Genomic DNA, 14,072 nt, shown 5'->3' with positions numbered 1-14,072 from the left:
ATTATTAACTTCCTATCACTGGTGTAAATGTTTATATAATTCTGACTTCCAATGAAGTTGCCACCAATCCAATGTCATGTGATGTAACACCTGCAATATCTATAATCTTAGGGAACTGATACCTATCACCTCACCCTGCATTGAAGAGTTCATGAAACTCATTTGGATTTGTCAGTTTGATATGGGTATAAAAGATGATGACTTTAGTTCATAATTTACTTTTCACTTATTGAGATGTTATGCAACTTCTAAATGAGCAAAATTATGAATGGAATATTACCTTTATCACATGCACTGTACAAATGTATGATTTTAATAAAGAAATCTAAGTTCAAAGTTTAAAACAACATTTATTTTTTTATACAAAATGTGTTGCACTTTTACAGAAGTGAGCCTGTATGTGTTCCCTTGCATGCACAATGCATTTAGCATCTACAGTTACATAGGATTATAATAACTCTGGTTGTCACCAATATATTTTTTCAAAATCTTCTTGTGCTTTGTAGTTTATCACTTGTCTTTTGTTGTTGAATTAATCCGGTCTTGTGAAATAAAGAATGGCACAATAAAAAGCTTTAATAGCAGTCTTCAATTGTGCTTTTTCAATTCTACATTGTGCTTTACTGACAATTGCTATAGGATGTAAAATGGTTTGCTGTATTGACACAAGCTCTGTAAATCTGCAATACAATTGTTCACTATATCAATTCACAGCAAAATAAACATTTCTAGGTAGATGCCTTTACAACACCACACAATCCATTGTCCATTGTACATCTTAAACAGTACAACATAAGCTTTTTTTCCTTTCTTGGTTTATACCACATATAATTATATAGCATCTACATTTTAGGTGTATTTACAAATTGAACAAAATATCTACATATAAAAAGGTAACTTAAAATCAAACTTGATGCAAGTTATGAACAACCAATTTATTGGCAAATGAAATTGAGCATTCCTTCAACCATAGGCTGTTATATCACTTCATATATGGAGGCAAATAATGTGTGTGGAAACGTGGAAATATAAGTATCTGCTCTATTTTAATTTATGTTTGTTTAATTTTAATCCATGGTCAAATTTGTCAGAATATCTAATGGTGAAGAAATTTAGATTAGCAAAGTTAGCAACAGCTATGAACGGTTGTTTATTTTCAAAGAAGGCTACAGTGTTGAGTGTTCACTTGAAGGCATATCAGCCACTGTGGCAGATGATCTTTCTTGCAAACACAGTTGAAACTATGCTTCTGTAGCTTGCATGCTCCTGGAGTGCTGAAATATAACCAGCCATTTCAATGTATAAACGGCATAAGGCAATGACAGCATTTTATATCCTGTCTATAAAGCTTTTCATTTATTGATTTACCTAAGTTTTATACCATAATACAAGTCAATATAAAAATTTACAATTCACTCCTATTTTTGCAGCACTGTGTTTACATAGCTTTTCTACCTTTTCAACAAGTTTTTTGGCAAAGGCTCCAGCCCACCAATCAAAGTTCACTGTACCAACTGTTTTTAACAGTACAGTACACCATGGAATGCATATTGTAGAAAGGCACTGAATGTTCTTTGCCCATTGTTGAATGGAATTGGTGTCTGTTGGTAATTTAGTACAATGGTGACACAATTCCAAAAACACACTGTGATACATGTAGTTGTATGTATTTTTAGCAACACAATGTAAATACAGTGTAGAAATGGAGCACTGTAGTGCAGTAATACTTGATGAAGTCAGAACGCTTTGAAATGAAAGGAGCAAAGAGCAAATAACTATCTCTGTAAGCTTCAGCAAATGCAATTGTTTCATATTTAAATTATTCAGCAATTATATACATACATGTCCTAAAACTCTTGCAAAAGGACATATGATAACTATACATTGAAGTCACCGATTTCAAAACAATGTCCACAAAGACATTGAGATCTATATACTGTAATACAACTATTATAATACTCTGACAAGGAAAACGCACTTAATATCCGGGAACTCAGCTGTGGACTCTGTGACAACATATCAAACCATACCTTTAGAACCTACAGATGTGTGTACATGAAATATTTAGCATTTTTCATGCATTATCTTTTTAAAGACATGTAGTAGTTTTAGATGATACATTTCGATGACTAGTTCTTTCCTTTAAAAAGCAGAGAGGCCTAAATCCACAACATCCAGTACATTTGTGGTGTTCACTCTTACTTGAAACAATGTTATTTCCATACAACCCAGTAACCTCACACGTTTTAAGATCATGAATGTATTGATCTGAGTCTGTCTCCAGCAGGTTTTGGGTACCAGCAGAGAGATGTACAAGTGCTTTGAACATAACGGAGAATGACATTGGAAGTAAGCTAATAGATCACACAAAAGAATTCATGGCGTTAACAGGAGAAGGTGCTTCTGAGCTTTCATTTCCTTCAACAGGTTCTTTCTCTTTTTTACCACTATATTGTCCAATAAAGGAGCCATCCTCGTTGAATTGGCCATTGACGCCTTCTCCGTAGTCAACTAAGCTATCATCACTGTCCTCTTTTTTCACAGTCCTGTCTGATGGTGTCCGGCTTCCCTTCTTTAGTGGTTTATGGTCCTCTGCATCACTGCAAATGTAGGAAAGCACAGAGATACAACTGCATAAACAGCAATTCACTATAAATACAATCCTTTCAGCTTACCACTAAAACATGCGGATGAAACCATCATTTGTTCATTAATTTTACAGCCCACATAAATAAAAGCTACAGTAAAAGCTCCAAATGGAGACAACATATGTTATGCCGTTAATGTGAAAATAGTGTAAAGTAATGATACAAATGCCTTTGCAACTTAAGAAGCATGTTTTTCATCATGCGTGGGTGTAATTCTCGTGAGTCTACTTCTGACATTTTCTTAAATGTCACACTTGAAAAAAATGATGGCTAGTTCTAGATAATAAAATTATGTTTATAGCATTAGTATTCATTCATGGTCTGTTCTTGATTCTTTGAGATGCAGCCCACTATTACAATGGTTAAATGTAGACAATGGATGGATTTGCTTTAATAGAATCTGGTTTCATTCATTAAAAGACAGTCAAATTTTAATTTGAATGAGTCCTATTTAGAAGGAAAGATTTTAAGCATGCCTGACCTTTCTAGCGATCTACAAACTCCATTTAAAAAATGAGGAAGTATCAAATGTAAATCAGCAAAACAAAACACATTGCTAAGACCCACATATATGCCATTGCTAATAGGAATATACATATAATTTCAATTTATGCGAAGAAGCCTATATAAAATGTATTGTGTAAAAGATGGTGTCAAAGGTTTTTGATGTAAATGCAAACACAAAATTATCATTGAGCGAAATAAAGGTATGCGTTGCGTCCTTTCACTGGTTAACTTTTTCCTCCTGTTAATAATATGTATATGGAACTTTTATTGTTCAAACTGGAAAAAAAATATGTAAAATGTTAAGTAGGAAAATAAAGATAAATATTTATGCAAAGCAAAAAGCAGTGCAATGCACATTTGAGGACACCAACATTTTTTAATTTGGTACTTTGTCTTCACCAAAGAATTACTGTTGTAAAATTTAAGGCCACTTGTCTATAGGATTTTCTATCTGTAACCAAGCACCTATCATTGTTATTCACAAAATAAATTTGAGAATGGAGCTCGACACTTAGGCGTTCAAAATTTAGATAGGAGATAATGTCAAACAAGAGGGCTTTGAATCGCAATATATTCTGTAGCGGTTTGTGCTTTTATGTTGCATATCTTGGGCAGTTAGTATTTGCTAATGTTATTTGTATCCTGTCCAAACTGTGATAGATGTGGACTATTACAGTTGCTCCACTCTTTGAAACTGCACACTGTTGATTTCGTTGTCACAGGAACTAGAGAATAAAAATGGAGCTATAGTAGAACGCATGGCTAAATGCAGATAAACACTTTATAACGGCTTTGCTACAGAAGTTGAAAGGATTTTATTTCCACTAATTCTAGTTCAAAGTGTTTTGGTAAGTTAATAAGTTGTTGTCTTTAAAAATGCAGAGTATATAATGTCTGTCACAAGTCAAGTTTGGAAACATCTGACTGCTGTTAAAATGTTTATTGCTACGACAACAAAAACATTAACGCTATGTGAGCTGCATTAAAGTGTCTGTACGATATGTCAACCTAATGCAATTAACTAAATCGCCTCCAATTAAATCGTATGTACAGTCATCCATAACTATTAACCACATTGTCAGAGGCATATCATGCTTCCGTCATTGTTTGACTGCACACAAAGATTTTATTAATATTATTATTATATTACATTTTTAGAGCGCAACAGCTACCCACAAAGGGTTTCCCGGCGCATTCATGAGATGACACTGTGATGCTACAGTCAGAGAACAGCTTAGATGTTAAAGAGCCAGGTCTTTAAGGCCTTTCGAAAGCTCATATAGTTGATATCATTTCGTGCTGTGAATGGCATAGAGTTCCACATCATGGGTCCCAAGAAAGAGAAGGATTTACTGCCTATGCGCGACAACTTGGTTTTGGGGATCACAAAATTCTTCGCAGTGGTCGACCGAAGAGCACGAGAAGGGCAGTAACTAAGGATGAACCAAAGTTTGGAGATATTTTGGAGCTTTTTTGTAGAGATTTTATGCATAAAGCAAAGCGTTTTAAATTTAATTTGATTTTCGATGTTTAACCTGTGGAGATCACTGATTCACTGATGTTAAAGAAACATTCCTTAAGGAATACTAGCTGGTAATTGTACCACTGAATTAATGTGAAGATTTTTATCGGATTTTTTTAAACTGAGTTTTCGGTTGAAAAAAAACCTAGTTTGCTATGTATTCCAAATCGTATTTGAATTAAATTTCGCATTAACCTCACACACAAAGGTGGCACATTTTCTAAGCTAGGACAAAATTCCTGTCAGAATCAACACATTCAAGGGCAACACTTCACCTTTCCATACAAAGATGAAATACAGTTAGTCTAATTGGCATTAATTTAATGTGACATGCAGAGTGAAAAGTTGTATGCACAGAGTTTGGCATCCATACGAAAACCATAGTTTAAATGCCTGTGCCTTTATTTCTGCTCTAATAAATTGTTTATTAGAACATTTGAATGTTGAGATCTCCATTGAAAACAATGGAGTGTTCTGGGCTTCTAACGGTTGATGTGAACAAAGACCTCACGTAGCCCAAGGGGATTTAAATCCTCTCAGGCTCCATGAGGCCATTGTTTTATTTGTTAGAACATTCTGACCTCTAGTGGCTGAATGTTCTAATAGCCTTATAGCCCTCCGTAGCTGGACTATACAGGCATTAAAGTCCAGCTCCCTTGTTAAAGGCCCTTGAACGCTGGAGAGGGCCTTTAATGGACAGTATATCCCACTATGGTGGGCTATAAGGCTGTATTATAACACTGGAATGTTGGGAGCTCCACTGCAGACAATAATGGCTGGTATACGTCCTCTGCTCTACCATTACAATATTTGTCTTTCTGTTTCTCCCTTTTTAATTTAGAGCCTTCTACCTTCTTCAGTGAGGGAATTGTTCTGATAGCCTTCTAGCCCTTCTGCTTTGGGTTATACTGGTTGTTAAAGGCACTCTCCCTCATTATAGGTCCTTGTCTGCTGCTAGGGCCTAAAACTCTGGTTTTTTTCTTTTTCAGGACATGTAATTACATGATCCAGAGAACCGCTGTAGGCACATTGTAGCCGTCTTTAATGCGTGTTATCACTTTTTAGAAAAATTAAAATAACCCCATTTTTCTTAGAAAAACGTGAGTAGGGTTGGGAAGTTGTGCCCCGTCCTGAAGAAGGTACACAAGTACCGAAACATGTCGACGCACACCAGAGGTTCTGTCCCTAATTAAGACAAAAAACCTCGTTTTCTTTGCACACTTTTTAATAGCACCAGCCAGGGGTACGAAATAAAGTTTTTTTCATTTTACCCACTAGCCAGGTACTTTTTAAATTTCTCATCACACCTCCCACTCACATCTAATCCCCTTTCACTTACACTCAACACACACCACACATAGTCTAATTTGTCAACGCTCCCGCGTAGTCGCAGGTCGTAGCGTGCCGCATCCCTTTAGCGGGGTGCGAAGACCCCGATGATGAAGCATGACACCAAGGGGCCTGTTGGTGTGTGAGGGGTATTTTACACAACACTGAGTGTTTCCCCCTTTTTTCCTGTTTCACACTGGTAGTAGGATTCTTTTTGTTTATTTACTATGAAAATACCATCAAAGCACCTAAGCCTAAGCCCTACACAGCAGGACGCTTGTGGGAGATCTCGAATGCTCATGGTATCGGAAAGTGGATTTGGACTACTCGCAAACATCTCCTTACACACTACAGGCTGAATGAAGAGAGCATCCTTGATTTAATTGATGAACTCAAACCCTTCCTTGAACATCCCACACGCAGGACATACTCCAACTTACCACCCACATCCAGGTCCTGTGCTCACTCCACCTCTTGGCATCTGGTAGTTTCCAGGGGGTGATTGCCTCTGTAGGAGGGGTGTCACAGAGTGCACTTTCACGTTTTTTCAACACATTCCTTGATGCCATGGTACAGAGGCTGCATCACCACATTCACTTCGCAAGCACCCCACAGGCACTAGACCAGACCAAACAGGACTTCTATCAAATAGCCCAATTTCCCCACGTCATCGGATGCATAGATGGGACACACGTTGCAATATCCCTCCCCTCCTCCCAGAAGGAGTACGTGTTCAGGAATTGCAAATCCTACCATTCCCTGAGCATACAGGTGGTGTATGATGCCAATTGCATCATCACGGACATTGTTGCCAAATACCCTGGCAGCACGCACAACTCTTTCATCTTCCGCCACAGTGGGATACACCGTAGACTCACAAGTGGGGAGTTTGGCGAGGGCTATCTACTAAGTAAATGCATTTGAACAGAGGCCACACTTGTTAAGGATAGCAGTGCAGGCAGTGTTTAACCATATTCCTCCCACCCCACAGGTGACAGTGTGTATGCGGTCCGTGACTTCATACTGACGCCCTACCTGAATCCAGCCAAAGCAGCGGAGCAGCGGTACAACAGAGCCCACATAGCAACAAGAGGCACCATTGAGAGGATATATGGGATACTCAAGAGCAGTTTCAGATGCCTATACGAGAGTGGAGGGGCACTACAATACAGCCCACAGAACTGTTGCAAGATAGTGGTAGCATGTGCCATGCTGCATAACAGCGCCACCAGGAAAGGCACACCAGTGGAGGTCAGTGAATCGGATTCATCAGATGTGGAGGGGCCAGCTCCAGGACGCATGCCAGCCGGTGAAGTTGGTGCAGCTGCTGGGCACCAGAGGGGAGATGAGATCACATGCAACTATTTCTAGGTAAGAGAAAATTACACAATGCTAGATATCAATTCTTAGACTATGTTTTTTATTCCTTAACATCAGGGTTATTAACGTCACACAGGATGAGTGACACACAATGTCCATCAAAATGTCTAGCACATGTTCCTGCATAGTGCAAGTCTCCCATCAGGGGCAAGTGTCCATCTGCAGTGGGTAGCTGCACCCATCCTGTGGTCCCATGTACATCTCCTCACAAGCGGCACTGTCGGGAGGAAGCCCCTGTTTGGGGATGCACAGTGCCCCCCTCACTTGGGCCCCTAGGCCTACTGTTATGGCCACTACGGCGCCTATCCATGGTGGGTGGGGGAGTGACTCTGTCCCTTCCTGATAGGGCTTCCTCATCAGAGGGAGTCAGGACTCCTGGCCCAGTAGTGTGGACTGCCCGGAGCTCATCCACAGCTGTAGTAATTTGGAGCAGGGCCCTTGCCACGTCCTGGCTGTTGGGTGCCACCTCGCGCTGCATGCAGATGCTGCGCCTAGATAAAACATTGGTGGTAGATGACAGGCAGTTCACTGTCCGTGTGTACAAGTCCAGGCACTGCATCTCCCTGCGCCTAGATGCACGGTCGGCCCTGAGTTCGGCACAGAGTGCCTCCATGGCACCTGTCATGCCCCTGAAGCCTGCCCTGACTTCCCTTTGGAGTGACTTTATATTTTTTGCTTGCAGCCGCTGTATCTGCATCTTATGCAGCTCCAGTACCCCAAACACATACCCATCCCCTGGATCTGCAGCACTGCTGGAAGCATGGGACCTGCGCCTGGTTGGGACTACTGGTATCGGATTTGCACGTGGGCGGTGTTGTGGCTCTGGCTGTGTGGTATCAGTTTGGCCATCGCCGTCAGTGTCCTGGCCCTCATCCTCCAAAGGGGGTAGTGGTAGCACAACATTCCTCCTGCGGCGCTTGGAGGGGTTCACTGGGCTAGCTTTGTCCTTAGTTTCATCCTCCTGTGCAGCCGCTGGTCTGGTAGGGGAATTGCCCTGTCTCCCACTGCCTGTTGCCTGTGTTGCAGTAGATGCTGTGGACGTAAAAGCACACATTTGTTTTCTGTTGTGACTTGCACTTGCCAATTATTTAATATCACTTGTTGGGATTACATGTATCTTTTTTTCCCTTTCCTGATGTGCACATGCATTTGGAGATTGGCTGGGTGTAAATGCACCACTGTAATGTGCATGTGACTACATCTCCCATAATGAATTGCTGTGTGTGCTTGTGTACCTGCACTGGACTTCTAGTTTTGTCCTGCCCCTGGGTTGCTGCTGGGTGTGTGGGGGTGATTTGGGGGGTCAGGGGTGTGATGGCATGCCTCTTACCTTGTCCTGGTCCTGGGGGTTCGGAGCTGTCCTGGTCGGCCACGCCCATGACGCTTTCAGGAAGTACGGTTCCCTCAACCAGTTCCTCCAAAGGTGTTGAGTCAGTGGCAGTGGAGGTCCCTCCACTAGTCTTCCTGGCTTGCTCCAACCTGGCAGCCACCTTCTCCTTGGAGCGCTGGTGCATGTCGTACCAGAGCTTCCTTAAGTCTTCCACACTCCTGGGTGTTACCCCAACAGCATTCACCTTTTGTTGGATGTCTGCCCATATGCTCCTCTTCTGTGTCTCAGGCACCCGGAGTGATTTTTTTCCAAAAAGCAGCTCATGGCTTTGACCATTTCTCGAATGAGCACTTCCAGCTCAGCTTCTGAAAATGTTTGCTTCCTCTTCCTCTGGTTGTCACCCTGCTGCTGCTGGGGGGTGTCCTGGCTGGGCATGTCTCCTGTGTCCTGCATTCATTCCTTCACGGCAGAGTTCCCTCTCCACCACTCCTCTCTGTCTGTGCTTCAGAAACTCAGGTGCAGCATGGGTAGTCACACTTCCTGGTTGTGATGTCATCAAGCTGCACCTGAGTTTCTGATTCTCAGATTAGCGAAATTCGCTAATTTGCGATTTTTTCCGTTAAGGAATCGCTATTTCAGATATCGCAATGAAAGTAGCGATTTTTGGGGAATCGCTATTTTTTTACGATTTATTACATACATCCCGTTTTGCAATAAATCGCTAATTCAGAATCTCAAAAGTGGAGCATGATACATATGGCCCTTTAGAACTGAATTTGCAAATTGACCTGCCATCACTGCTGCCAGCTTCTCAGACTGATTCATTTTTAGGTACCATCAATTGAGACTGGATTCAATCTTGGCAAACAGGATGCCATTTTAAAGTGATGCGAATACCAAGTGTATTGAGGTAGCCCAGGTGATCTTCTGGTCAAGGATCAACTAATTGAAAATCAAATTTTATTGTAGTAAAGATATCTTAGTTCAAGTTGTCTTTTTGCTTGATTTGATGTATCAAGAGATATGTTCTGAATATAGTAAAGTCTCCTCTTAAAATGAAGGAACCTACTGCACCCATAGCAATAGAGTGTAGCTCTGTTAACGCATCTATCTCATCACTAATGGGTCTGTAATAATTTACTAATTCTCTGGAACTTCCTAGAGTAACACTTTTACCGATAGCCATCTGCACTTGGGATCTCTAATTACATCTTTTATGTACCAGTCAATTCTGTTGCTCAAATATATTGCAACCCCCCCCCCACCCCATATCGTCAGTCCCAAAGATGCAAATAGTGCATGGGAAGACTGTATTTGCATTGATTTTTGAATTATTATTTTTCTAGTGGATCACTTGTAAAAAGATCACTTCCAGGTTGAATGATAGCGTACATAATAACATCCCCCATATGTATAGTGATTTACAATTATATTGGCATTACAGGATATCACCCTTAACTTTTGTATTCCTTAACTTTAATTACCATTTTATTAATCTTACTCCTTCCCCAGCTCTATTTGGACATAACCAAGCTACTACAGTTGAGCTAATAGCACGCACTTCCATATATACTCCTTCTTTTTTAATGCTAGTGTTTCTCCCAACCTACCCCTCCTACCCCGCCCAAACCACTTTTGATTTCCCCCCTTGTCTGGTCACCCCCATAATTGAGGAAGAGTAAGGCCCATGTCCCTCTCTCTCAGTTCACCCATCGAAATGTGATGCCCTGATATGGCACCTGGTCACACTCTCATGCTTCCACCCCCTCATGTCTTGTCACTAGTTTGTTTTTCCCGTTTACCTCTTTTTTCAATTTTATTTAAGAATACACTTCCACAAACTGCTTTGAAGTAGGTATTATGTGTCAGCACTATTCCTAGTTACTAATATAAAATATTTTTTTACTAGGGCCAGAGCCATGTACAAGGTTCTACAAACTGCTACCCTAAAAGAAAGTGACTAGTGTTTAGCAACATATAAAAGTGGATAACATTTTCTTATCATCCATCATTTCACAAGAACCAGAGACATGTACAAAGTGCTATTCTGAAATAGTGACTAGTCCTTAACAGCATATAGCAATGGCTACAACTTTAACATCCATCATTTTACTAGAACCGAATCCATTATACTTGCTTTCTGGCACTTTACCTACTCACACATATGATTTATGTTTTTTATGTTTTACATCACTACAACATGGCCGCCATTGATTTTGCCGTTCACCTTGTCCTTTTTCTATGAGCATGCTTCACTCAGCTTTTTTCTACCTTACGCGATACGAACGAACACTTGCTCGTATCGATAGCCGCACGATGTAGTTGGGTTACTCCGAACTGACTGGCCAGTAAGTTTTGTATTATATGTTTCGTGTACTCACTTTTTATTTAAATTCAATCGTATCACTGGCAAATTCACCGACGTTATGTTTCAGGAATTTTTCTGTTGCAACATGGAATTGCATGTTTTCGTTGGTCACTTTTACTTTCATTTACACTGGGCTTTTCTCTTTAGTAGTTTGTTTGACACTCACGCGGTCACAATCACATTTATTTTTTGTTGTTTCTCCTTCACAACAGCACCTGCTCATTTACGATTCACCCACTGATCACGTTCATCTTCACTGTTGGTTACTTTCCCGCTCCACTTTTTTCTACAACGTCAAGAGTGATATAAATTGTTTCTTTATGTAGACACTTCGGTAGTTTTTACAAAAACGTTCATTTGTATTGTTTGTAGATTACCCCTGAAGAAGGACTTTGTTCGAAATGCATTGGGTGATGCTATCAGTTTTCTATGAATGAATACTTTGTATCTGGAATTGATACTTGGATCAATCTATCATGATTCTATGAACTTTTGATATACATGTGAAAGACAACATGGAATAAATCATCATGATGACAAAGGATATTACTGATTCAATCACACTTATTTGAACAATTGCTTTCAAAATGTTCTTTTCGTTTCTATTGGTTGTGCTAGGAGAGACGACACTTATCCTAAGTGTCGCGGACTGCATACTGATTACCACACCTTTTGTCGGGGAGTGATATCTCTTGTGCACGCCACAAATCACACAATTTGTTCTAAAGCGGAGTGCGTAATCTAAACTCTTTTAAATACTCTAACTTAAGACACATCTGTTAGCAAAAAATATTTTTTATGGGTAGTTCTAGATAAAATAGCCTCCTTTATATGGTAATCTGCAAAAGTAACAATCATGGTCTGTGGAGATTTAGCGTTAAAAGGCCAACGTTCAGGGACCCATTAAGCCCACATTATAGTAAGATCCACAGAGGCTTTCTCCAGTATATGTTGTTTTATCATTGTTCCATGTACACCAACGGGTTTGCATGTCGATTAATGCGTTCATTTTTCTCAGGGATTCCTATAAAGTGTAAGTTTTATCTTCTTGCATAGTTCTCCATTTCATCTACTTTGATTTGAGAGGCCTGTAGTTTTTCTGAAGAGCATCGATATCCTTGTCCCAGCTAAGTGTGCAATCCTCCAAATCCAATACTCTCTGCTCGATCTCCTTGATACGCTATGGAATTTGTTGTACCATTCCCTTGATCTTATCCAGCTTATTGTGAACCAAGGCAATTTCCTGTGCCTGAGAGGTTTTACATTCACGAATGTCAGCTAAAATGGTTTCAATGAATTGCTGAAACTACTGAATTGAAGGTTGACTAGTATTGACTAGAGCAGTACTTTGCAGCGCCCCCTGCATTAATAAAGTAGTTGGATGATTTTCAGCCTAAGATATTTCAAAGTTAGTAGACAGTTCCTGTCCAGTCTTACCAGGACTCAAATTTCCAGTGGTTTGAGGCAATGATATCAACGAATCCGGGACTTCTAGTACTCTACTGCTAAAGCCTGATGATAAGAATTCTACTGTAACTGGTACTGCACCAGGAACAGATGCTAACAATGCTCTAACTTCTTCAAGACCTTCTCTCTATGCCATCATACTATCCAAACCCACTTTTTGATTTTTGTTTACAAATAGGGGATAGTCATACTCTTTGCCAATCTCTTTAAAAGATTTTTCATTTTCACTGCTGATCCTAGCTATATCGATTTGACACTCGACTTCCTCAGATTCTCTACTATTCTGCTGCAGAGGATAACAGAAGCAGCAGTACCTGTGAAAGGTGTGGTCATCACAGGCGTAGCTGATATAAAAGTCTCCCATACCAAGAACGCTGATGCTGTTTTAGAATTCACCAGAAACAACTCTCATATGGACTCCTTCATGTCTAAAACCCACTCCTGATTAGTAAGCAGAAACATATCAAGCTGCCATCTAGGCCTCTTTGTACTACCTGCATCAAATAGAGATTGAACTTACAAAGTGATCTGAAAAAGTATTTGCCCAAATATCAGAATCAACCCTTTTTAGTGCTCGCAACACCAAAAAGAAATGAGATCCATGTATTTCCTGTTTTTGTTTCCTGACAAAAGTAGCTGATGTTGGTTTCAAATATAATTGAAAGCTTTTCTATGTCTGAGGAATCATTGCATTATTATTAGCATGACTATCCAACCAGTTAAAATACATTAACTTTGGGCCAAAAGTACTAAGAGACACAAAAAGTATTTGCAAATTGTGCCCACCTGTCTCAGATTTTATTGATATTGCTTATGTACTAATAAATTGCATCATACACTTTTGAGTCTCTTAGGGTCACAGAATGGCCTGCCTAATGAATATTTATGAGAATTAGGTAGGTGAATATTTGCAAACCAACGGAATTGGCTACAAATACGGGACTGCGACTTGTGAATTACAGCAGAACACAATTTGCATTTCCAAATGGGAAACTTTTTTGGAAGCAGCCATTGCTGCTTTATAAAATGTTTCCTGTTTCAGAAGGCTTTGGTGGGGAGATGTAGTCAGTGATCCCAAAGACCACTGCCTGCTGCACCCAAGGTCTTTCTACAACAATTTATATAGGGGACGGTGCTCCAGTGGAACATCTTTTCCTTTGCACATCAGTTTCCACCTTCTTTGACATATTGGGAAATTCCTTTCACAGCTTTTCCAAACTGTGAATCCGTATGCTTAGCAAAATTCTACCTTCAAAGGCTTTTCAGCTTGTAAAATAGGGTTAATACATACCAAAAGGTCGTTTTTCTGTTGCAAACTGAGATTTTGCATAGCAGAAAGTTTGTGTTTGCAAAATGGCTTTGTACATCTGGTAGTGCGTTCTTTATTTGCTTGTTTCCACACATAATAACCATAGCCTATTGCACTTTTTGTGACATTATAATCTACACATCCCCCCTCCAAAAATCTTCGATTAACTTCTGTATGTATAATAAAAAATAAATAGGAGTGATAGTAAATCT

General features: G+C 39.9%; 1 protein-coding gene across 16 annotated transcripts in view; it reads right to left on the bottom strand.

Moving 5' to 3' along the window:
* Positions 1–330: 330 nt before the first annotated feature.
* The window catches only part of NRCAM (neuronal cell adhesion molecule), a 967,670-nt gene continuing 953,928 nt past the window's right edge, over positions 331–14,072 (bottom strand). For 15 of the 16 annotated variants that reach the window (XM_086919434.1, XM_086919444.1, XM_086919456.1 and 12 more), the window contains one exon: positions 331–2,600. In XM_086919434.1, coding sequence (XP_086775560.1) covers positions 2,363–2,600 — 238 coding nt within the window. In that variant the 3' untranslated portion in view covers positions 331–2,362. The remainder of the gene's footprint in view (positions 2,601–14,072) is intronic. The other variant, XM_086919453.1, reaches the window with a different exon arrangement.

This window comes from Lissotriton vulgaris, chromosome 1_1, assembly GCF_964263255.1.
Source record: "Lissotriton vulgaris chromosome 1_1, aLisVul1.2, whole genome shotgun sequence".
Classification (NCBI taxonomy): domain Eukaryota; kingdom Metazoa; phylum Chordata; class Amphibia; order Caudata; family Salamandridae; genus Lissotriton; species Lissotriton vulgaris.
Note: the sequence above shows the minus strand (reverse complement) of the source record. Positions and strands in the feature narration are given on the sequence as shown.